At 38.3% G+C, this 23,437-nt stretch overlaps 1 protein-coding gene across 1 annotated transcript; it reads right to left on the reverse strand.

Moving 5' to 3' along the window:
* Positions 1-4,061: 4,061 nt before the first annotated feature.
* On the reverse strand, positions 4,062-14,717 carry LOC104168171 (protein lin-7 homolog A). The gene is made up of 4 exons (XM_009708693.1): positions 14,650-14,717; positions 12,102-12,311; positions 6,158-6,370; positions 4,062-4,581 (listed from the first exon to the last, which is right to left on the reverse strand). Exons 1-3 carry the CDS (start codon positions 14,707-14,709, stop codon positions 6,158-6,160), a joined length of 483 nt encoding a protein of 160 aa, XP_009706995.1. The 5' UTR covers positions 14,710-14,717; the 3' UTR covers positions 4,062-4,581.
* Positions 14,718-23,437: the final 8,720 nt, after the last annotated feature.

Here is a 23,437-nt window from a genome sequence, read left to right on the forward strand (position 1 = left end):
ACGTGTAAGGCCTATTACTCATCTGAGCTATGTGCACAGAGGTTTTACACTAGGGAATTCAAACACTGTGGGCTGGATATTTATTTATTTATTAGGAAGCTGTGTATGAGGAGAGCAACGAAAAAACCCCAAAAGATGTTACTTACTTCAAGCTAGTAGTTTAGGCTGTTTAGTGAGCAGCTCTGCTTATAAACCTTTTTACAGGACGCCTTATCCTGTTTTAAGATACATGGCAGAGACAGGGGGAATGAATCGCCTTCACAACTCTCTGTTGACTGTGGAAACAATCAGTGTAAGCTTTGCAGCTTGCTTTTAGACAGCTGAAGGTAGAGACAATGAATCCATCAAACATGTATCTAAATCTTTTTGCTAGTTGAGACTGCATTTGCTTCATGGCCAAGCAGGGTGAGCTTGGGTCTGCTTGTAAGACTGTTTGAACGCATCCCTAATTCGTCCCGATCTTCTCCTGGCTAAGCATAATGGGCTGTAGTTCTCACCAGACATGTATCGCAGCAGGCAGCACATTCTTGCGAATTGACCCAGAATACTCTCTGGGTTTGAAACTTGTTTTGTTTTCTTGAATGCTGGATACAGAAATGGTCCGCTAATGCTTATGCATGGGCAGTACTACTTCTAGCTGATACTCCTCTGTTTATATATGGAAGGATCCCCTTAGTTCTTCTAGACACAGTTCTGCATCAGGAGGTTGTTTGGTTAGTTTTCTTTTATTATCCCATTTTCAGAAAGATTCAGAAAGAATTGCTACTTTCTGAAATAGTCTCTCATCCTATAATAAAATACATCTTCTATGAGCATAATAACTATTTTAAATTATCATAGAATCATAGAATCATTATGGTTGGAAGAGACCTCAAAGATCATCAAGTCCAACCGTACACCTGATGCCACCCTGTCCACTAAACCACGTCTTGAAGGACCACATCTAAATGTTTTTTGAACATCTCCAGGGATGGTGACTCCACCACCTCCCTGGGGAGCCCGTTCCAATGCCTAACGACTCTAACAGTGAAGAAGTTCTTTCTAATGTCCAGCCTGAACCTCCCCTGGCGCAACTTGAGACCGTTTCCTCTTGTCCTATCGCTAGTTACCGGGGAGAAGAGACCAACCCCCACCTCACTACAACCTCCTTTCAGGTAGTTGTAGAGGGCAATCAGGTCTCCCCTCAGCCTCCTCTTCTCCAGACTAAACAACCCCAGCTCCCTCAGCTGCTCCTCATAAGGCTTTTAATTCTTAATTAATTAATTAAATGAATTAATTTTTAATTCTGAAATTATGCTTAAAATCGTGTATTATTTCAAACACAGGCAAAACCACCCTTCTTCTTGTTTAGCATTTTTTTATTCTAGGAACCTTGTTTGCTCATGAGATCTTAATTTCATTTAGAACTCTACAATCCCTAAAGTTAGTAGATGAATAAACAGTTTCTTCTCCTGCAAATGTGGCATATAATTTTGTGCCTTCTGCAAGAGTTCCCAAAGGTTCCTAGGTCAGATTGGAAGCTTGGCTGTGATAAATACATACAAAAGGTACAATGTATAGGACTAAGAGGTCTGCAGTATTATTCACCAGGGAACTGCAGGTATATTTTTATTTAATTTCTTCTACTCATGGGCATCCATTGACCTTTCATCTATGATTTGTCACTGTAGAAGGAAAAGAGGAAAATGCAAGCTCGTGAGCTTTTCACTTTATCAAGAGTTACGAAATCCTTCAAGCCCCTATAAAGTGCCAGTCAGAGCAGATGTCACAAACAGAAAAATCATGGCTAGCACAGTAGACCATCAACTTCAGTAAGTAAATGCTACCAACCCTGAATCTCTGTTATTGTTAGATCTTACATCTGGATCTTCGGCATAATTGAACATGATGCAAGAGCTTGTAAAAATCCCATGGCACCCCTTTGGTTATTGTAATAAAGAGACAGAAGAGACTTCTTGGATCTCCTACCTCAGTTTGCTGCCAGTGCAGAGAAACAGGAGGGAGCCCCAAGACTAAATGTGAGCAATAAAACTCACTGAGTTGACCAAAGGAATATCAATTCAGTGCAGTGAAACAGCCAATGCCAGGAGACCAGTTGGTTAAAAGACGATGCACAAGTACCTGCAGACCTGCGTGTGGGAAGTGTTGTCCTCCCTGCACTTCTTTTGGGTCCTAATTCAGCAGTGCACATGTGGAAGTGCCTTACTGCATCAGGACCAACGACATTTAAATCACAAATTAAAAGACTGTCTCCAAGTAAATGCAGATGATAGGTTTAGGGACACAGACTATTCTGCGATTAAGTGGCTAGATGTTTTGTTGATCAGTAAGGGACATGAAAATTGACGCTTAAAAAGTTATTTCTTCCTGCTTCCACTTCAAATTCATTGACAGTTGTATTTTACTTATATTTTTCTTTCATCTTATTGTTAAACGTTGGCAAAGACTAGAATGTTAATTTTAGCGTGTATAATTTATTGAATAATAATCTATGAAAATGAATTTGATATGCTTTGCTATATGAATGACATTCTATTATCAAAATCTATTAATCAGCACATTCCACTCCATCAAATCCAAGTATTTTGAGGAAGAGGAGGGGAAGAGGTGGAGAGGCAGTTTGGAAAAATGCAGTACAGTGGGTTGACTAAATGTGAATACTTGGTCTCTGAAAATGCAGCTATCAGTGTAATTCAAATCATACCGATGAGACACAGGAGAGTAATATGCAGTCATAATAACAATTTATATGCTGTCAATATTAATAGCAGTGTCTGTTTGAGAATACAGTTTTAAAATAGGTACATACAATTTTATTAAGTATAAAAAGACACCGTGCAGAGCACAATACAATATATTTCATCTTTAATTCTGGTAGTTCTCAAACTCCACTGTCTTAATTGATATTGTCACCAACGACCACTGGATAGAATTACTTCTCTGTATAAAATGAGGCTTTTCTGGGTGAATCCACACTGTTTGGTTTTAAAAATACAATAATTTTCTTTCAATGGCTACTTACACTAATCAAACACTGTCAAGACTGCTGGCTAGCCTGCATTTGGTTTCTAACATATGCTACGATATTGCCGATTTCCCCTGTTTTGCTTTGCCTCTCTGTTTGAGAATAGATCCTTCAAAATATGAATTGTTTCTGACTTTGTTCCAAGTTCATAACCAGAACACTGCTTCAGACCATTTCTACATTCCTCACGTTACTAAACTTTCACTGACATCAGCTGGAGTTTTCATCATGCAAGGACTGTAGGGTTCTCCCCTAAGCTCCATTTCTCCCCCAGTCTTTTCTCATGAAGCATAGAAGGCGTGCTGAAAATTATTATTTTTTAGAATTTGGGGGTTCCATTTTTGTATTTTCTTGAAAGCAGATGACATTTATAGCCTTCCAGCTTTGACTATTTTCTTTGGAAAAGCAGACATGTAAACTTAAGAACTTAGTTATATATTTTGTTTGCACATTCCGATTTGGTTTGATAAAAAAAGTAAGTCAGAATTCTAAGTTCAAATTGATTTGAATGATAATATGTGAGTCTTAAAAGAAACAATTTACACTTCATCCTCTCTAAAATATATTAACATTAGACTGGAAAATAAATTAAAGAATACAGAAAAGCCAAGATTATGCTATCACAGTAATATCTGCCAAACAAAGCTTGGTCTTTTGCTAACATTAGCTTACTACATTTGCAATACATGCTAAGCAAAGACCCTACTTCTGTAACAGGTACATTCAGACAATATATATTTTATGGAATAAATATATAATATATCCAGTTATAGATTTCTGAATAGTAACTATAATAGATACAAGCAATACCTACGTTTAAAAATACAGTTCTAGGAGTCCCTAACTTTACTACTAATAAAATTAAAATTCACCTAAAACTTTCTCACTCTGTTGATGCATAATAAAATATATGGAAACACCAAGAGTAAAAAGCCAATTGCTTCTACAAATGGAATACTTTATAAATATAGTAAATTGCTATTTCCAGAGGGAAAATTGAAAATTATAAACAGGAAGTTAGGTTAAAACAGCTCTACAATATATAGTACAAAGTGGCTATGAAGCGTGTTGTATGAGTTTGATGTCTGTGGCAAAATTTTGAACTGATGTAGTTGTTCATTTCTGGAGATAACTGTAGAGAAAGATTCTGTCCCCAAAAGCAGCCAATCTTGATCTCCTTAAAACAAAACTTTCAGTGACTAGAGAAAGCCAGCTGGCCAATTTGTCAGAGTAAGAAGTGCAAGATCAGATCAAACAGAATTATTTGGAAGCCCTGGACTTCTCTGTTCCATAGGGTTTACCTATCATGCTGCTCTCATTAGGAACAGAGTCACAAAAGTACTATGTACCTGTGACTGCTGTGTGCTGAAAAGCCTTATCATGAAGGTACCCTCCCTGTGGCTGTCTTAACTACATTATTCTTCTACCGCACATTCTCCAGATGAATTCTGTTTCCTGTTCCTCTAGTTGTTTCCTTTTGCTGGAATACTGAAGTACAGCTCTGGTTGCTTGATTACTGAACTCTTGATCGAGGCTTGCTTTTTCTTGAGAATAACCTAGAATTAAAGAAACACATTTCTCAGAGCAAGCATAAGAAATTAAGGAATTAAGTTGATGGCTGTCTCTGCCTGCCTTTGTTCCTTGTCAGTTTAAAGAAAATTTTAAAATCAGTAAAAATACCTTACTTGCTAATGAAAAGATTTAGGTAACTGAAAAAACATGAAAAACTTCACGTGAGACCATGCTGGTTGTATGTTCGTCTCCTGCAATGGCTCTATTTTCCATAGAAACCCAAAACTTACTTCACGAAATACTACTGTTTATACCTCCTGCCTGAGTTGAGGCTCTGATGTGGGATTCAGATCCCACTCAGAGCTTTTGTTTGCATCAACAAAGCTGGAATTCTCGTGGTCACAGGACAGGGGTCTACAAGGTGGGTGTCTTCCCCTAAATATCAACAAAGGTCAGTGTCAACAATAAGAATGATGAAACCATCACTGGGAGCTTCAGTTCCTGACCATTTGGGGACTTTGTGAGTCACTTGTAGACTCCTACTGGTACAACACCCTGCTTTGGGAACACCTGGTGTGACATGTGGAGGACTGGGATGTAAGTCCTTGGGACATGTTTCCTACTTGATTTCTTTTGGGACAAACAGAGCATATCTATAAATGTATTCATGTCACAAACTCTCACTGATTTCAGAAGAATTGCATATATGGAGAATCTCTGTACCTCACATGCCACGTGTTTTGACTGTGCTGGGAAACTTGCAAGCCTCTCGGAAGCTACTGTAATATTGCATGTCAGTCAGGAGTGAATGAAGTACTTCCTACCAAATGGGAGATGAGAAGTAAGCACTTGTAGGCTTCCTGCAGAGTAACCACAGTGTAGTTTGGGTTCTCTGTAGCAGGGAAGGGACTAGGAAGACTTTTCTTCACATACCAGCAGCAAATCTTGATGTTCTGTTGCAGAGTAGTAACAGACTATCTCAAAATACATTAAACTGTGTCTAAATCTGGCAGCATATTCTTACTTGTCATAAATACTCCATTTTTTAATTAAAAAATGTTCCCATGAACTACAGACTTCTTATGCAGTCTTGCTTGCAGATAAGCCAGAGCTGCACAGTGGCTATTGATCTCAGGGTTATTAGTTGGAAATTAGCTTCAGAACTTGTTAGGGCCTTTCACCTATTTTCAAAATGCATTTTTTACCGGGACAGACCATATGGAAATGTACTGAAGAAAGAGCTCTCCTCATGCTCACCACAGTAAGTACTTGCTGGGGCCCTGAGGGTACTTCCAGCCCCCTGACTGTCCCTCCTCAGGGCTCCCCCCACCCTGCCCACGGCCCAGGGCCCCATGTCAGCTCCTCAGGGCCATCAGCCCCTGCCCCAGCGATGCCGCAGCAGGGCCGGTCTCCAGCTCCCCACAGCCCACCCGTGGGCCTGCATCCCAGCCCAGCCTTGGCCGGTCCCTGTGCCCAGGGAGGTGCCTGATGCCCGGGGATGGGGCTGCCCCGGTGCCCCTTGGCTACCCCGCTCCTGACGGAGCCCTGGACCCCCGGGAGCTGCTGGCCCAGGCAGGGTGCCATCAGTGGGCTTTTGGGAAGGCCAATGAATCCTCTCACCTACGACATATGGTTTTGCTGTGTAGTTTGCTGCTGTTGCTGCTGCTGAATGAGCAGTTGCTGCTGTTGCCGGCGCCGGGCTGTTCTCAGTTTTTCGAAGCGAGCCTCCATCTCCTCCAGCACCTTGGGAGTGTAGCGTACCACCAGCTTGACGCTGTCCTTAGCCGCCTTCAGCAGCTCCACCGCCTTCTCGTGGTGTTCTCCTTCCACGCTCTGGGAGCAGGGAGAACAGATTTAATAATGAAAATGCTCCTTTGATCTACAGCTCTGTCCTCTCTTTCACATGGAAAGGCTGTCGGGGTTTTAGGAAGTTTCCATACTTTACATTTTTCAAGGGACTAATAAGGAAAAGTGTTGAGTTAAGTAAGATTTATGCACTGCTGGGAATGTATTCATTTTCGTATTTTAAATAACCCAAATCTGGTTTAGGTTGCATTACAAACCTAATTTCTGATCTGTGTGAAAAGGACAGGATATACTCAACAAGCTTTATGCAAACAAAAATAATGTTATAAAACCCGCAAACCCTGCAGTAAAAACCCAAACAAACTGTTTGCAAGGTACAAAACCAAAATCCTATTTAAATGTTGGTAAGAAATGAAGAAATTGCAAGTTTCAAATGGCAATTCCTTTCTTACACCCTGGTCCTGTTTGGATCCCGCACGGAACGGCATGTGGTGATTAAACAGTCGCTGAGCTCCCGGCAAAGGAGCATGCCCGCTGCTCCTGGGGACAACCGCGTCTTAGAGACTTAACGGCATTGCTCACAGGTTTAACATTGAGGTGATAGGGGTTCTCTACTGGAAATAAACTAGTCTTTATCTGGTTAGTTCTAAGCAATCAAACACTAACAACTGAAACATTGCAAGTTCTTGCTGAAGGAATATATATTTTCCCTCCGTTTCTGGAAAATGTTTTACAGCAAGTTGATATCTGCTGTGAAATCAAAAGTATTCCCAAAGGGGATCAAGCTCTGATTTCTATGCTAACATTGTTTGAAACAGTAAATTTCTAAAAGGGGAGGTGACTCAGCTGTGAAAAGAGTATTTAATTTCTACTATTAAGCAGGCTGACTGGCGTGCTCTTCAGGCATGTGGATTGTTCCATACCTTAAGAGAAAGGAAGAAATTTTCTAATGGTGTATGATTGCCCATGTGTGTTGCAGGATATATTCCAACAAACAAAAGTATCTCGTACAGAAAAAAAAAGCCCACACAACTGAGATTTTCACATGGATTTTAGATCATTTAAAAATAAGTAATTTTCTTCCCACATAAAATAAATCAAAGTTTTACTACACACTGTGTTTTAAAACTCTTCTGTATACCATGCTATTTAAAATGAAACTATACCCATAGGCTTCCAAAGAGAAGCAGCAGCCTTCAAAATATTTGAAGTTCAATTCATGCTAAAAGAATAACTTAGCATCATTATAGCAACTGTCAGAAGAAAATTCCTTCTATTTCATCTCTGATATTTGACTGAGTAGCATTGTGCAAGAACAGTGAATAAGAATTACTCTGCTGTGGCACACTATGAGCTAGAAATAATGATTTAAATGTCTCAAAAAGCAGACACAATACACTTCTACATAAATAATAAAACCAACACAATTCAAGCGTATTGCCTTGCTATTTATCTTCCTTCTCCTGTTAAATATCCTCAACATATTAATACAAACAATTATTTCATGTCTGGGTCAACTGACTGGACTCAAAGAGTTTCAACACAAATGTTACGATGCTTCGAAGATATTAATGCATCTTAGAGAAATAATGAATGTAATTTCCATTGCTGAAATGATTACTAGAAACAGAAAACCTGAAGTAAATATACATTTGACTGTTGAAACAAACGACTTTGTGTTTTTGAACTGAATGTTCATGAAATTCCTCCAGTAGGTCTCCTAGTCAAATATCTTCAAGAAAATTCATGATCTGTGATGACCAGGTTTGTTAGAACTTGTGATTGGGATAAATCTGCTGAACAAGCACTGCTGCCCAAAAGTAATTTGGAGAAAAAAGAGTTTCCTTACAAATATTTGAAAAAGAGGAAATTGTAGTTGCATAAGAAACAGTGAATGTGTCTAATGCTCCAAAGAGAGCTAAAATAAAAAGCTATAGATGCACAGGGTGTTTTGAAACTGCTTTAACGAACAAGTCACAGATACAAATTAAAACCTCTTCCCCATGCCTCCTACCCCATAACCACTCAATGTTAGAAGAGGCGATCATAACTAACACACACTGTAACCAGCTATCTTATAACTCTTTGCTTTGTGACTGGCTTTGATACTGGCTTTTTTAAACACAGTTCTCACCTTAAGAGGAACTGTATAAAATTTGGCATTGTTTTACATTACATTTTTTTGCTCGTGAATCCTGGTCAATATGACGTGGCATGGACATTCAGAGGAAACAGCAGTGTATTCAGTGTTGTCGTGATCAGTTTTGCTGTGCAACAGTACGAACTTAGAACAGGCTAGGAACAAAAATTGTAATCTCCCAAACTACATGGAGTAGCTAAAATATTCATTTGCTTTCAAAGAGTTGGATGGTTCTAACTGACATTGATAAGGAATTATGATTCTATCTGTTCTGCAGGGGAATAACAAGATGGTGTACTTCAATACTTCATACAGCTTAGTAAACTGCATTTAATTAATGATTGCCTGTTTTCTTTCCCATTTGCCTCTGGCCTTGTTCTTCCAGTTTACAGTCAGTATTTTCTAATTGGAAATGAAGGGCTTGACTTTGTTGCTATCCAGGTCAATGGAAAACTCCCATTGACTTGAATAGTAATGATACAGAATTAAGCCTAAAGCTCTGAACCACAACCAAAGAGGGGAAAATAACAAAGGCAAAGTAAAAGATAGTGCTGCTAAATACGAATCCTACTCTCCAAATGCACCTAGCTCAGGTCTTAACAACTACAATTTTCAGCTGCTACTAATACGATTACTATACTTGCTCTTAACTTCTTCACTGCTGCTTGCACTCATATTTCCAAGGAGTACACCTTGGAACCTGCATAGCAGTAGCTGCACAACTGAAGAGTGGAGCCCCTTGGAGTAGGGAAAAGAGCTTACACCAGCAAACGAAAGTTGTTTTGCTGTTTGAATTCTTCTGCCTCTGCAAAGCTCTGAGGCTGTGCTGGCAAAGGACTCCTGCTGGTATCGGTCATGCCTGTACAAGGGGTTTTGCTGACTGGATTATGCTGGCTGGGGACATTGTGAGGATCTGACACTCATGTTACTTTAGAACCGCCCACCAAACATGGGATTTAATACACTTGTTTTGGAATGTGTATCTTTACTATGTAATTTTTGATTACATATATTTATATATACTTATGTCTTTATTTCCATTATTGCATTGGCAGATTGCATCAAAAAAGGACACAAAATACTGTAGAGATAAGAAGAGCTGAAAGAACTGCATATATGGTGCAGGGAAATGCCAATCGTTACTGCATCCAGGTTCGCAGACTTGTCATAAATATAAAAGAAAAAAATCCCACTCTCTTGCAGACAAAAAAGAGAATCTGACTGTTACTCCACAAGCTGTGAAACTGAGGAGAATATTTCTGTTACGTATCTGTAAACAAATGCTTGGGTGACAAATTAGCCGTTATAAACCTATTTTGCATCCCTTTCTGTACCTGACTCACACCAGGTATCTGACAAATGCAGAATCTTTGCCAGATATGAACAACCACCGACAAGTGCATTTGGTGAGCCATCTGCAGGGCTTACTGCTTTCAATTTCCTTTACTTTTAGGGGGTATGGGACAAAAGTATGTAACAAAATCCCCAGCATAATAAGAAAATACTTTTTTTAACATCCGGTGAAACAGCTCAAGGAACAGTCATCCCAGTCATGCAGGGATAACGAATCTGGATTCTGAACAGATAGCTCTAATTTTATGTTGATAATTATAAAGTTGGATAACCACCAACTGCTGAGCACAAACAAGTTACAGATATTTCATTTTCATTTCATGTTCCACTGCTGAGCCGTCTGTTGTATTGTACATACTGTATATTATTTGCTTTTCTCCAGCTAAATTAAGAGAAGCACAGAGTGAACTAGTCCCAGCGAACAATGTTAAATTTAGACCTTTTTCCTCCTGTCTCAAACCGTCTGCAAACAAACTACCACTTCTATAATTTTTTCCTCTTTACGAATTATATTGTATGGGCTTAATTCAGCCCAAGACTAGTTTATGAACAGTGGCTCATCAGCCTTATTTCAAGCGTGCAACTGCAATTCAAACTTCAAATTCTTTTGTTTAAACTCTGAACACAAAAATATTTCTGTTGCATCTCTGAATCAACTTTCTCGTGTGCCTGTGTGCAACTGGGAATTTTATATTGTGGTTTTTTGCTACATTAGCTTAATGTATATTCTAGAGCACATTCATGAGATTTTTTGAACAGAGTATCATGAAATAGAGGTGACAACAGAGTCAAATTCAATACATCTTGACATCTGAAGGTTCCTCCTTGGTATTTGGTTAGATGCTGTTGACAGTAAAAGGATCTTTCAAGAACCATCTATCAGTTAGTGAACAGAAACTCTTTTTATCCGCCTTTTTATTCACCTGTTGAAAGAAGTGCTGAACAACAACACAAAATTATTTGATCTACTTCCAATCAGTGAAGGTCAGGCAATTTACTTTATTAAATGTTCAGTTGATTTATTTTTCCCTGAGACTAAATAATCTTTTCAGTGGGTTTTCTTTTTTTTGTTTTGTGTCTTTTCTTTCTCATTGTGTACTGGGGCAAGCAAGCTTCCAGACCTATTATTTCTCTTTTGAGAACATGATGGTTCATAGAACAAGTGGTAAAAAGTCTGTCTGAAATGTTGCACTAATATTTTGTTTCAAGAGAAAGGGAATAGCTATTGTTAAGAGAAACAGATGAGAACATGAAAGCATGTAGAAGATAGCTTTTTTTTCATTCTTTATGGGCTTACAACAAAGAAGAAATTTAAGTTGGAAAGTCTTATATTTCTGACTGGATTCAGGAATTGCTCCTATGTGCCTTTGGTGCATTTGAACGCTAGGTTTAGATGGAGGTTTTTCATGAAAAAGGATTATGTTTTCATTAAGTGTAGGGTTATACGAATGAGTATGCTTACCTTTTCAGTACTTTACATTCCGTTGTAAAACGGAAGAAAAAGCAAAATGAAAGGCAGAATTTGACCCATATAATGTAGTCGGAGCCTTATTTTTCCTCTCTATTCCAACAGTCCTTCTATTTTTACCTCTATATTGACATTCACAGTGAAACTACTGCAAAACACTCCACCCTGAAGTATTGACTAATATGAAAAATGACAATGTAAAAAATGTAACTTTTTATGAAGAATATATGCTCCCTGTATGTGTACATTTGTACAGCTGATTCCTCTGACAAAGATATCATAGCTAGAATGAATGCCACTGAAAGAAATCTGGAATATACCTTCCATTGCAAATCAGCACCAAATGCGCTTACTCAAATTTATTTTGGTTTTATATGTTCAAAGGCTCTGAAGGTCACAAGACTACACATGTGCCACTGAGGCATCACTGTGCTTAGAAAGGGCCGTGTGCCTCAGAGGCTATGAAGTGCAAGAATGACAAAGTCTGTTACTGCGCTTTTCTGCAAAACGAATTTGCAGAATTATCAATTAAGAAGGACATAACTTCCTTGGAAATTAAGCATGCGGTGTGGATTTGAAATGAAGCTCTTCAAGCACCCTCCATTACAACAGAAATTGTAGTGGCACAAAGTTGTCGATGCAGCTTTGCCTCACTGCACCACAAATGCACACTGAAGGTCTCTCACAGAGCTAATTCATTTTGTTTCATGTGGCTGCATTTTAAATCACAGTATTAGAACAGCTGTAAAAAATGAAAATCCAGATGAAAATGAAAGCTCTATCAAATTTCCACATACCACTCCGTTAACTGAAAGCAGCTGGTCCCCCCGTTTGAGCCCTCCATGCCTTTCTGCCACTCCTCCAGGAATGATGCGAGAAATATAAATAGGTGAATTTTGTTCCTTTCCTCCCATGACATTAAAGCCCAGGCCTTCATCAGTTTTTGGCAGCTCCACCACTCGCGGGTGTGAATGGCCTTCGCTTGCTGCAAAAGCAGCAACTGTTGCCTGGAAGAAAAAAAAGAGCGATTTGGCTATGTAGGGAGAACACTGATATACACTCTGTTGTTCATTTGCAGGAAGAATTCATTCCTGTGAATACATTTCACTATCTTACTCTGACTTTTTCTGATTATCTGAAAGCATTTGAAAAATATTAAGCTCCATGCCAATGCTTTTGAAATAAAGGAATAAGCAGAGGAATAGAGAGTTTAGGTCACTTGTCAAAGATAACGCAGAAAGTTAGCAGCAGAGCCAGAAGTAGGCACTGGAAAGCCTGACTGCGCGGTGGTGAACAGTCATGATCACTAGTGCATTTCTTCTTTGCCTTTTCACAGGGAGAAAACTTACTACTGTGAGATAAAATAATACGATTTGTACTGTGCTCCTCGTTGAAATAAAGTGGATGAACTGAACTGTTAACTCTCTGCTCTGCTTTCAGAGGTACAGATGTATTTATTTTATTCTTTGGGCACAGAAAAAAATCCTAAAATTATATTCTTATTTTAAAAAGTTTAATTTATAATCTTTATCCAATCTTGCAAACTAGATAACTCCTGAAACAGGAATATGAGTTTTTATAATATAATTGGATCAAAACTTTTATTGAAAAATTAAATCTTAAGAAATGGATTTATAAATCAATTAGAAAAATCCTAGATTGTTAATCTTACTCTAGCAAAAAAAAAAACAGGTAACAAACTGTAAAGCTTGCATCCAGGAAAATATTACATCTTATACTCATTTTTCACTACAACTATTTTCCTAATTATAGATCTTAGTAAATCATTAAATAAACATTAAGAAAATCTTTTATCCTTCTCAATGTGTGTTTGTAGTCCAAACTGCTCAAACAATTCTGCATTACGCTAACGTTTTTGGAGCATCCTAATAATGCTGATGCTTATTAGAAGCTAGTGGATGATGTGACATAATGGATCATTCTCAGTTACATGTTTTTGCACATGCAGACCTTGTCATCATGCATACATTCTATGTCAGACATGAATGCACTAGGAGAATGCAATGCAGACAGCCCAGAAATAACCAGGAAATATTGCGATATTGAAACATTGCTCTGTAACCCTGCTGTTCTATATGAATAAGAAATGAGAATGGCAAACACTAATTGGTTTTCTCCCCATTTACTATACAACACAGCAATAATTTCTATGTTTACCTGCAGTGTAGACAAATCAGGATTTCATATACACATTTCTCTATATAGAACCATAGACCTTACAAATTTACATTGACCATTAACTTTCAATTAGAAGAAGGTTAAAATCACAAGAACAGCCTACAGAAAAGAATGTTCTACTTAGTAAGGAAAAGACACTGCAATTTAGTGTATATTAGGTTATTTGCTGGCTACTGTACAGCTTGCTTCTCTAAAATACTGTAGAAATCATTTTGTAACACACTCTCAACCTTCATAAATACATACTGGTAAGATCTTATTTCCATTAGGATTTCAGGGAGTTTTGTCACTAACTTCACAGGAGTGGGACCACAAAGAAACATCTCTAAAAAAAATTTATGGCTTTTGCAGGTTTACCTGTTTTGCATAGTATCTGCTATACCACCCAGAAGATAGTGTTGAGTACAAAATTATAATGGGAAAGAGAAAGCCATGGTGGATCTCCCTGTCTGGAAGCATCTATCTTTGTGCATGTTATGCAAATACAGAGCATATTTCATACTGGCACACAGAATGGGTTCTTTCATGGCTGTGTGAATTCCCTTAGAAAATCATCATTAGTAGTAGCAGCAATGTAGCTGTCATAGTCTAAGGATATGAGAAAGACAGGCCCACATGGACAAAGAGGCGATATATTTGATTAATGCATTAGAAAATATGGGCTTGCATTTGCCTGTGGAGTCTCTTGATCAGGCCATTTTTTTATCACTGTTCATCCTTACCACTTGCTGGGTCCCTATAGTTCCCATTAGTTAGAAGCGGAATTTTGACTGTTTAGTTTCTATCTCCCAAATCATTGTGTCCTCTCTGCATGAGCTGTATGGGAAAACAGTCCATTAAAATATTGGTCGTTGCAGGCAGACTTCTACAGAATGAACCAGTAGATTTGCTTTTGCAAAGCAACTTTTCAAAAAGCATCAAATTCCATAAAATCATTCTCTTTTCTTAAGCTACAGAAGCAGCATAAAGGTTGAAATTTTCCATTATGATTGTTACCTGGGAAGTAGCACTGGTTCTAGACTCTGGGCTGCCACTGATGTCTAAATTTTCTTACAGTGTACACACGAATACCTGAAACACACACGCGCACAGTCAATTACTAGGTCACTTTGGTAACACGTATTTCAACAGTTGCACATATCCTACCTTTGCAGTGGCCCTGGCTCGGAATTCGGGGCAGCCATTAACAGTTATGGTTTCATGCATGTATTGATACACCTAAAATGTTCATGAAAATAAAGTGCAATTAATTATAGAAGCAAAACAATGACTTTATATTAACCCAGACAGGACAGTCCCTTTCCCTCATAAGATTATGTTTCATTAATGCTGTATTCATGCAATGACATAGTCAAGTGTCTGCTAAACTTGTGCATGCTTGGGTTTACAGACAACATCAATCTGTGTTTCTCATGATGCTTTGCAAACTTAACTGTGCATCTTCCAACACAACTCCCTTCCCATCTCTAGCATGTCACTTCCCAAAACCAAGACAGTTAGCAAAAATTAGTGTCTCCAGGCAACTGATTTGAATGCAAACGATCTGAACTGATTTGAGTGGTGTCTTAGCTTCCAACAATGGCTTCTTTGTTCTCTGAACTTTCCTATGAACTAAGATTTAGGAGACTGATGTTAAAAAATACGTAAGTTGCTCAGTATACAGATGCTGAAGAATGGAAGTGAAAACTAAATTTTGGAGAAAGGTCACAGTACTGGTTTCCATCAGCCATAGCTAGGAAGGGTGAAAAGGGCCAGCAGTCTGGTAGGTCAGACAGGGACAATGGGCAAGATTATCCTTTAAAATGGAATTGTATATTCACATAAATGGCATAAAATCAACATTGTCAATATGTACAACTTTCTGTCTGTTGTTTTTTGCTGGTATACACTCTTGGCCCACCTTCTCTGGTCCTTAACTCTCCCTTTTAAACATTTTCAGTAAGGAGAAAGGAAAAGGTTCTCTCACTCTGCCTTTGATTTCTAGTTCTGTCACACTCTTAGATGAAAAATATCAAAACCTGCATTGATACTAGCCAGTTATTTTGCAAACAAACCTAAAAAATAAAAATATTTCTATATAACATATGGAATTTTTTTTTGAAAGACAAAGGTGAATGCAAACAAACAAAACATTTTATTTAATTTTCTTAGAAAACCACCAAACCTAAAAAAATGTTCCTATATGCCACTGATTTACTCTGGGCATTTTCTTGACCTGCTTCATCAGGAATTTTGTCTTTTCATATTCTTTATGTCTCAGGTTGCATTCCTCAGAGAGAACCTTTGCTGGTAAAGTATGTTAGATTTTACAGCAATCTCTTTCTTAGGGTCCTTGAGGAGTGCAGATTCAGTCGTACTTTCCAAAATATATCTACCTTTCAGTGACTTGGTGATACTTTAGCAGCAGGAGTGCCTAAACTTCCCTCTTTGGTGATATAAATGTTACTTTAGCAGAGAAGGTGTCAGATCCCGTACTTAATTGACCTATAAACAATGGCTTGTCCCACTGATAGGTAAACCTTCCCCATCTCCCTGTCCTGATGACTTGTTATGCAGTATCATAATGACATCTCTTTCCCCACTGAGCCCGTTATTATAAAACTTGCACATTGATGAACATACTGCTACGAAGATCCAAACGGAATTAAGATGTGTGGCTCATTTCTGATCTCAGTGGACAGACATAGTGGTAATCAAACACTCTTGAGTAGTAAAATGTTTGGAATGACTGATACCCAAACCTTTTTTGAGGGATATCATACACAAGGGAAAGGCAAAAAAGGAAAGGAGATAACAAATGCAATTTTAGAGATCTAAAATATGCTAAACACTTTCAAAGTACAGCAAAAGGATTATTTGTCTTGACTATTGTCAGCACATAAGTCATTCTAGGACTTATATCAGAAAAAACTTGGGCCAGTGAAGAAAACTGAGACAAGGGGAGCAGGCTGAAAAGTTTCCTGCTTTCTCCATTTGAAATGAAATCTTGTTTCCATTGGCAAAATTGACATTGACCCCAGTAGAGGCCAAGATTTTGCCCTTAATTTTAAAAATATGGAAAAAGAAAGCTCTTTTATAGCCTCTAAAGGATCTCCGGTTTGTTCTCTCTTTGTACTGGATGGTGTCATCATAAAAATGGGTTGACTCTACATACTCAGCATTATCCTGCATAGATCAGTTCAACGTTTAGTGTATTATGGTGTAGGACATATTCTTATAGAAGAAAAATGACTACATTATATAAGAACACTGTGCAATTGTAGTAATGAATCATTAAATACTTGTTACTTCAAAATCCACACTGTATTGAACCTCTGCTGTATTTTCTTGATATCTGCAGGTTCTCCTTCGTCTTAAAGCATGAGAGCAGATTGTACATACTGGTTTTGCTTGCACAGCTGCAAATGCTGTGGATGGCTGTAATGTCTAAAAGCATGTATTTGATTATTGAACTATTATGACATTAAATTGTTTCGAAAACAGGTCACTATTTCAGATATGGGAACAGTTACTAAGAAGTTCTTTAAAATATTCATTACTAAGGTAGAATATCACAAAGGTGAGCTGATAATGATATAGTCATGTGATTATTTGCTAGGTTTGATGTCATATAACTCCACATTGTCTGCATCCTACCAGTATCTAGCCGGTAAGCTTCATACTATCCAATATCCTGGCAACTAATTTGTACTTTGGTGAAAGAACAAACTCACTAGTGTGTGACTAAAATAATACGTTAAAAAAGAATTAACCAACTCAGAAACTTGTGAAAAATATGATCAATAATGTCATATCATCCTTGGGTTCATTTGTAAATTCTCAATGACAACATTCAAAATGGTGTTCTGCAGAGTTATCAGTGATCACAGTATCTATAGCACTGGTCTTAGGAAAAGAAATCTTGCATGTCAAATCTCACTCTCTATAAGCAACAGATACAACCAGTCTTGAATATCTGCTTGAGGCATTCGTAAATCTAATTCTCCTATTTGATTGTTACACAATGTTTAATGTAATTTGAGTTTAAGAAGGATAAAACATACATCTAAATAACTTTCTTCTTCTTAAGTCAGTTAAACAACCAACACAGATTAACCATACCTGCTCCATCAAGCCCCTTAAACTCTCTGTAGGGTTTAGATCTAATCATTGCTCATTCTAGCAATGCACAAAAAGCCCACTGAGGTCCGAACATAATTGTTGTTTGCCTGTAGCCACACTAACCCCTTTATCTACGCTGTTCTCAGCACCACCTTAGCCATGATTTGTGTACAACGAATCCATTCTGCTGCCTCTCCTATGTACACATAAACTGAAAATCTCTTTGTTCTCAAACAAAATAAGGTGGCATTTAAATCCTCCCAGAGTGGAATATAGCTTCTTGTTCAATCCATTGTACATGAAAAGTAATTGAAATGGTTTCATAAAATCTTGCCTTTCAGTGCCTACTATCATCTGTACATCTGATTACATTTTTAACATACAGCAATTCTCCTGAAACTAACAATGTCATCCTTAAGATATCCTTATAAGATCTTCTGTAGATTTCCTTATTTGGACAAAATATCAGTACGGAAGAAGACAAAGGTGCATAATTTAATTACAAGTATTTGAAAAGCTCCTTTAGGGTATTTACTAAAGAAGTCCTTTCAAACAGTGACCTTTGTTGACCATGACAGATGAATCATTTCAAAAGACATCATTGTGTAATACGAATGAGTTGAAGAAAGACAATTAACATATCACAGTATCACAGACTGGTTGAGGTTAGCAGGGACCTCGAGATGGGAACTGGTCCAATCACCCTGCTCAAGCAGGGCCACCGAGAGCCAGTTGCCCAGGACAGTATCTAGACAGTTACTATATGTTACTAATTTGAGAGAGCACTACATATCTATTTTTGTATGTACAGCTATTGCTGTTTGGAGTGTCTAAAAGACTACATGGGTGCTTAGTAATATTATTTGCTGACAGACTCCATACACAGTCTGATGGTCTAGTGCCTAGGGAGAAGAGTTTCCACAATTCATTAATAATAGAGATTAAATTACATGTGAAATGTCAATGTTTCAAGAGGCAAAGCTGCAGCTGTAAGGTAAATGGTAATGTTTCAGATAATTTTCCCCCACAGCGATTTCTACCAAGATTGTCAGTGTCTGTACGCTGAACGTTCATCGGGTAAAAGCGTGCTGCAGACAGGGGTTTGTTCACACAGCTCTCATTTGCGCTGCGGAGTTAGACATCCTCGGCTTTGTTTTCTCTTTCCTGAGGTGCAGAGAATGCACCATTCCCATCAAGAAATACTCCTGAAAGCATGGAGTATACATCGCAGACTTTTTCAGCTTCTGCAGGTAGTCTCCTCAGACACCATAATTTAAAGTTTCTCTCCCACATTACTCAAAAAACAGAAGAAGAGTGAGGGAGGAAAATTACAACTAGAAAATCTGAACATGGAAGTGAATCCTCCTTGTACTGTGGCAGCTCTTGCTGGCACAGAGAAATGTACATTTTATTACTTCTCCCAGCAGGAGCTGTAGTGAGCCAGATGCAGCAGGTATTATTCTTATGATGATGGTCCTCGTCCCCACGCATTCAGCTGGGAGGCAAAACAGCTGGTTTAGCATTACTGAAGGGGGGACCGCCTTACAGCTACTTTAGGAGCTAGCTTCTCAACCAAAATTACTCCATACGGACTCATAACAAAGCAGCATGTACTGGGCTGGCCTATTTCAGTCACTGCAAAGCTTTAGGAGTAGGTCCAGGAATAACAGTGCACTTAGCAGCCTGTTTTATAAAGGTGGCTGGAAGCAGCATTCTGTTTATAACCTTAATGATGCAGCATCTTTTCTGCTGGATTCTCCAAGTTACAATTCAATTAAATATTTTTGTTCCATTAACTTCTGTAAGAGGTATTCAATGCTTCATCCCCTGATGAAATATTACGTAATTCTAAGTGCAACTGTACCTACAATAATGATGCTCAATCAACTTTAGGACAACTTGGTCTGAACATCAGAAAGGAAGCGGCATGAGGCAGAAATTATTTTACAGCAATGAACAAGTGTTCAAAAAAACCCAGAAACAAAACCTAAGACAGGGTACATTGCAATTCAGACCTGTGAAGTAGCAGGCTCAGATAAACGTAAGTTATTTCCTGCAGCTACTGAATTTGGATAACTCATAGAGAAAGCTGCTTTGTGACAACTTGTCTGTATTAATGAACTATTTATATCCGACAGGATGTGGTCATTCAAGGTTGCTGGCATTCTGAATATTTTTACATGATAAGCTTTCTTTAGCCTGTGAGCAGTTACATGTTTGCATTGGGAAAACTGTTGGTGTATATTTTCAAAACCAAACATTTGTATCATTTTCACAATTGCCATAACAATCTCTTTCCATGAAGTAACACGGCATGGATGTTCCCACATGCAGTAGGGATGCTAACCCATTAAAAAGCTCAAACCTGTAAATGAAACTCAGTCTCATTTAACAACCTGAGGAGATGAGACTGTTTTAATTTCAGAACATGTGGAAGAAATACTAGGCATGTTGGCTTTTACATTTTCATAGAGGATATTTTATTTAAAACTTTCCTCCTTTGGAGGGTGTGGGTTATGGAGGAAACTAGGTCAGTTTTACCAAAGTGAAAAAACCAATTTGAATTTTGATGCATTATTAAGCTGTCCTTAGGCAGTCGGAAAAAACCAGCACAGGCCTGAAACATTGTTAAAAATAAATTAAGTATAATCACCACAAAGGTATAATATTTTAATTTAGGGTGGAATACTTTATGGAGGCTCCAGTTAAAATGCCAGAATATTACTTGCTCCAACACTTTTTCATTTTTTGTCTGGAAAAGGGTGGTGCTTACTCTGCTTTGACAGGATCTGTGCTGCTGTCTGAAAGCTGAACCAAGTTTTGGTCGCTGAGATCTTGCCATATGAGGCTGCGCCTGTCCAAGAAACAACCCAACAGGGGTTATAGGTTGGGGCCAGAATCTCTTTCCTCCCTTCTGCGCAAGCAGAAGAACATAGCAGATGTACCAGGAAACGCATGCTGTCACGTCCTCTGCACATACTGGGTGAGTCAGCTGAAACACTCCCGGTGTTGCTGTTAGGACACACAAGACCGCCACGTGCCCCCTCTTCCCTCCAATGTCAATTCTGTCTGCAAACATCACTCTGACACTGTAAAGTCCATAGCGAGTTGTGTGGCACCCTCTTAAGAATAATGAAAAATAGACTTTTATTTGCAAATAAAAATTACTTATATGAAGAACAATAAAAATACGATTGGGTCATTTAGTTTACTTCATGTCCCTTACACACTGTTCTATACTTGGCTCTAAGTCAATGGCAACTATGATCTGGCGTCTTTGAAGGCAATGTTATAGGTGTCTCAGAAATTGTATGCTTTGCAATCACTAAATCTTAGCAAAATACTGTTCTAAAAGTCTCTTTTGCTGCTTCTACTGCAATATACTGGGATCAAAAGAAATAGCAGCGTGTGTGATTAGGTAATTTCCATAAGACCACTTGGAATTCATAGCTTATAATTTAAATCTCTCTCTCTTAGACCTCACTGCCAGTTACTTTTGAGTTCAAAAATATGCCAAGCACTAATAAAAACTAATTTCCTCCACTTTATCAGTAAATCTCTACATGCTATTGAGGCTGCCATACGCAATAGCCGTATTCCAAACTTTAACAGATTTGGCAAAACTTTGCCAAAATCAGCATCTGGATGAAACTTGACATAACCTGAGCCCGGCACGCAACTTCATCTCAAGTGTTCCTATCGAGCTGAGAAGGCAGAGAGAAGGAATGAAACTGCGGGTTTCTTCTTTTAAGTACCAACCAAAATGTAGCTAAAATGGAGTTTTAAAACAGTTTTACAATTTCTTTCCTTTTCTGAAGGCACAATTAAGAAACTGAGATTGAGCAGCATTTCTCAGGAGTCTCATCAGTGACATCAGGTAAGCAGAAGCCGTGGGATACTGAGGCTCCATCAAGGCAGAAACAGTGGTGCAGTGGCTTCCAACAACCTGCCAACATAAATATTCCTCGGTAGTTCACCTCAGTACTGATTTCTCTCAAGAGGAAGAAGCAGGCTTGAGATGAACTGCAGCAGAGGCTGTCCTGTTTATTCTTAAGAGTTCTATGTAATCAAATATGATACTGCAACAACAAACTAAAATGATAATGTGAGGAAAACAAAAAAGAGTCTGAGATGCACCACCCATGTTCCACCGAGTCACCCTCTGCCGCACACACAACTGCAGCCATGTGCAGAACTAAGAACATCACCTGAGCACCACTCAGCAGACTTTTAGTAAATATGGCACGGTTATCCAGATAAACTGTCCCATGAACAAGGTAAGCCACTGCTTTGATTCTATACATTGCAGGACTCTTGCAGCACTAGAATACTTATCTTTTGTGAAAGGCACAACTGCGCAAGCAGAGCACAAATGTGAGTAGATATATAGCCATCAGCCAACTCTGAAAATTGATCTTTAATCAAAACCAATGGGAGAAAGCACTGATTAAAAACCAGTGACACAGTCTGCCCCCAGATTCTGGGGTACTACATCTGTGAAATCAATGTATTTAGCTCTAGGCAACTGAAAAAAAGTGACAACAGCAGCTGTTTTAAATCTCCTGCAGTGAAGTCATGGAAGTCGTAGGGACCTAGTAATTGCGCTGAGACTTAATAATGCCTTCTCTCAGATAATGCTTGGGCAGCTTGGTAAATTCATATAATTGCCATTAATGAAGGCCATCTGCTGAATGACAAGGTAATCATTCCAAAAAATTCTCATTCATGCCATCCAGGGCTTGCAAGCAACAGAGTAATGCTTCAATTACTTATGGTAAAGTGGTAAATGAAACTTCATTGTTTTTCAAAATCTGCGTAATTTCTGGTTACATTCACCCTAAAAAACAGCACATATTTTAACACAGAAGGGTAATTTTATATAAAAAAATATTTTCTGTCTTTAATGCTAACTTAAGCTTTTCTGCTGAACTTTCTCAATGCCTAATACAGCATTGTGGCAAGATAAAAAGCAGGCAGGCCATCTTTTGAAATTTTTTTTTTGCCCTAATTTACAGACATTACAAATCTTTCTCTCAACTCATCGTTATGGATACAGCATTTGTAACCAGGAGAGGGAAAGCAAAACTTTGTCAAACATGGAAACACTACTACTTTGCCATACCATTATCTTTGAATGAAGCTAAGTAATGCCCTTTCCAAACAGTGATGGAGGTACTCATATAGTGGCAATTTTTATCATTATTTTATGTGGCTTTTCATTGCTGGGATAATGGTAATGGAAGTGGGATGGAAAGGTACAGCAAAAGGTTCCTGCAAATGCTCCGCAGCCCCAGAATTCAGGTAAGCTGGACTGGTTCAGCTGGCATTATAATCCACCCCAATATCTAAAAAAAGATAACATGCTGAAACTTTTCAATTAACATCCAGGAATGTAAATTTTAATGCAAAAGTACAAATCAATGCATGCATAATCATGTGAAAATATGAATTAATTTGGTCAATTTGCACAATTCCGCATTTGCTACTGCACGAGTGCTACTGCTAAATTAATGGTGCAGTAATTCTGAATCACCTCTCTGGAATACCAGAACAAGGTATAACAAGGTATCAGATTAGCCTAAAGAGAACTTTGCTGCCCAGCCAGTCTAATGGGGCATCATGCTAATATAATGATACTGCTTTTATGACTTGAGTTACAAATCTGAGCTGACAAATTTCGCTTGCTTTACTCGTATTAGTTGTCCTATTGCCCTTTTGTTTACTAATTGCCTTATTAGTAAGTCCAACATACCACTTTTGCTTAATCCTGACCAACACCTCCATTTGCATGAGTAAATGTGACAGCAGGGGACTTCAGATGTCAGGCTTCCTG

The sequence above is a fragment of the Cariama cristata genome, unplaced genomic scaffold, assembly GCF_000690535.1.
Source record: "Cariama cristata isolate BGI_N322 unplaced genomic scaffold, ASM69053v1 scaffold13270, whole genome shotgun sequence".
Classification (NCBI taxonomy): domain Eukaryota; kingdom Metazoa; phylum Chordata; class Aves; order Cariamiformes; family Cariamidae; genus Cariama; species Cariama cristata.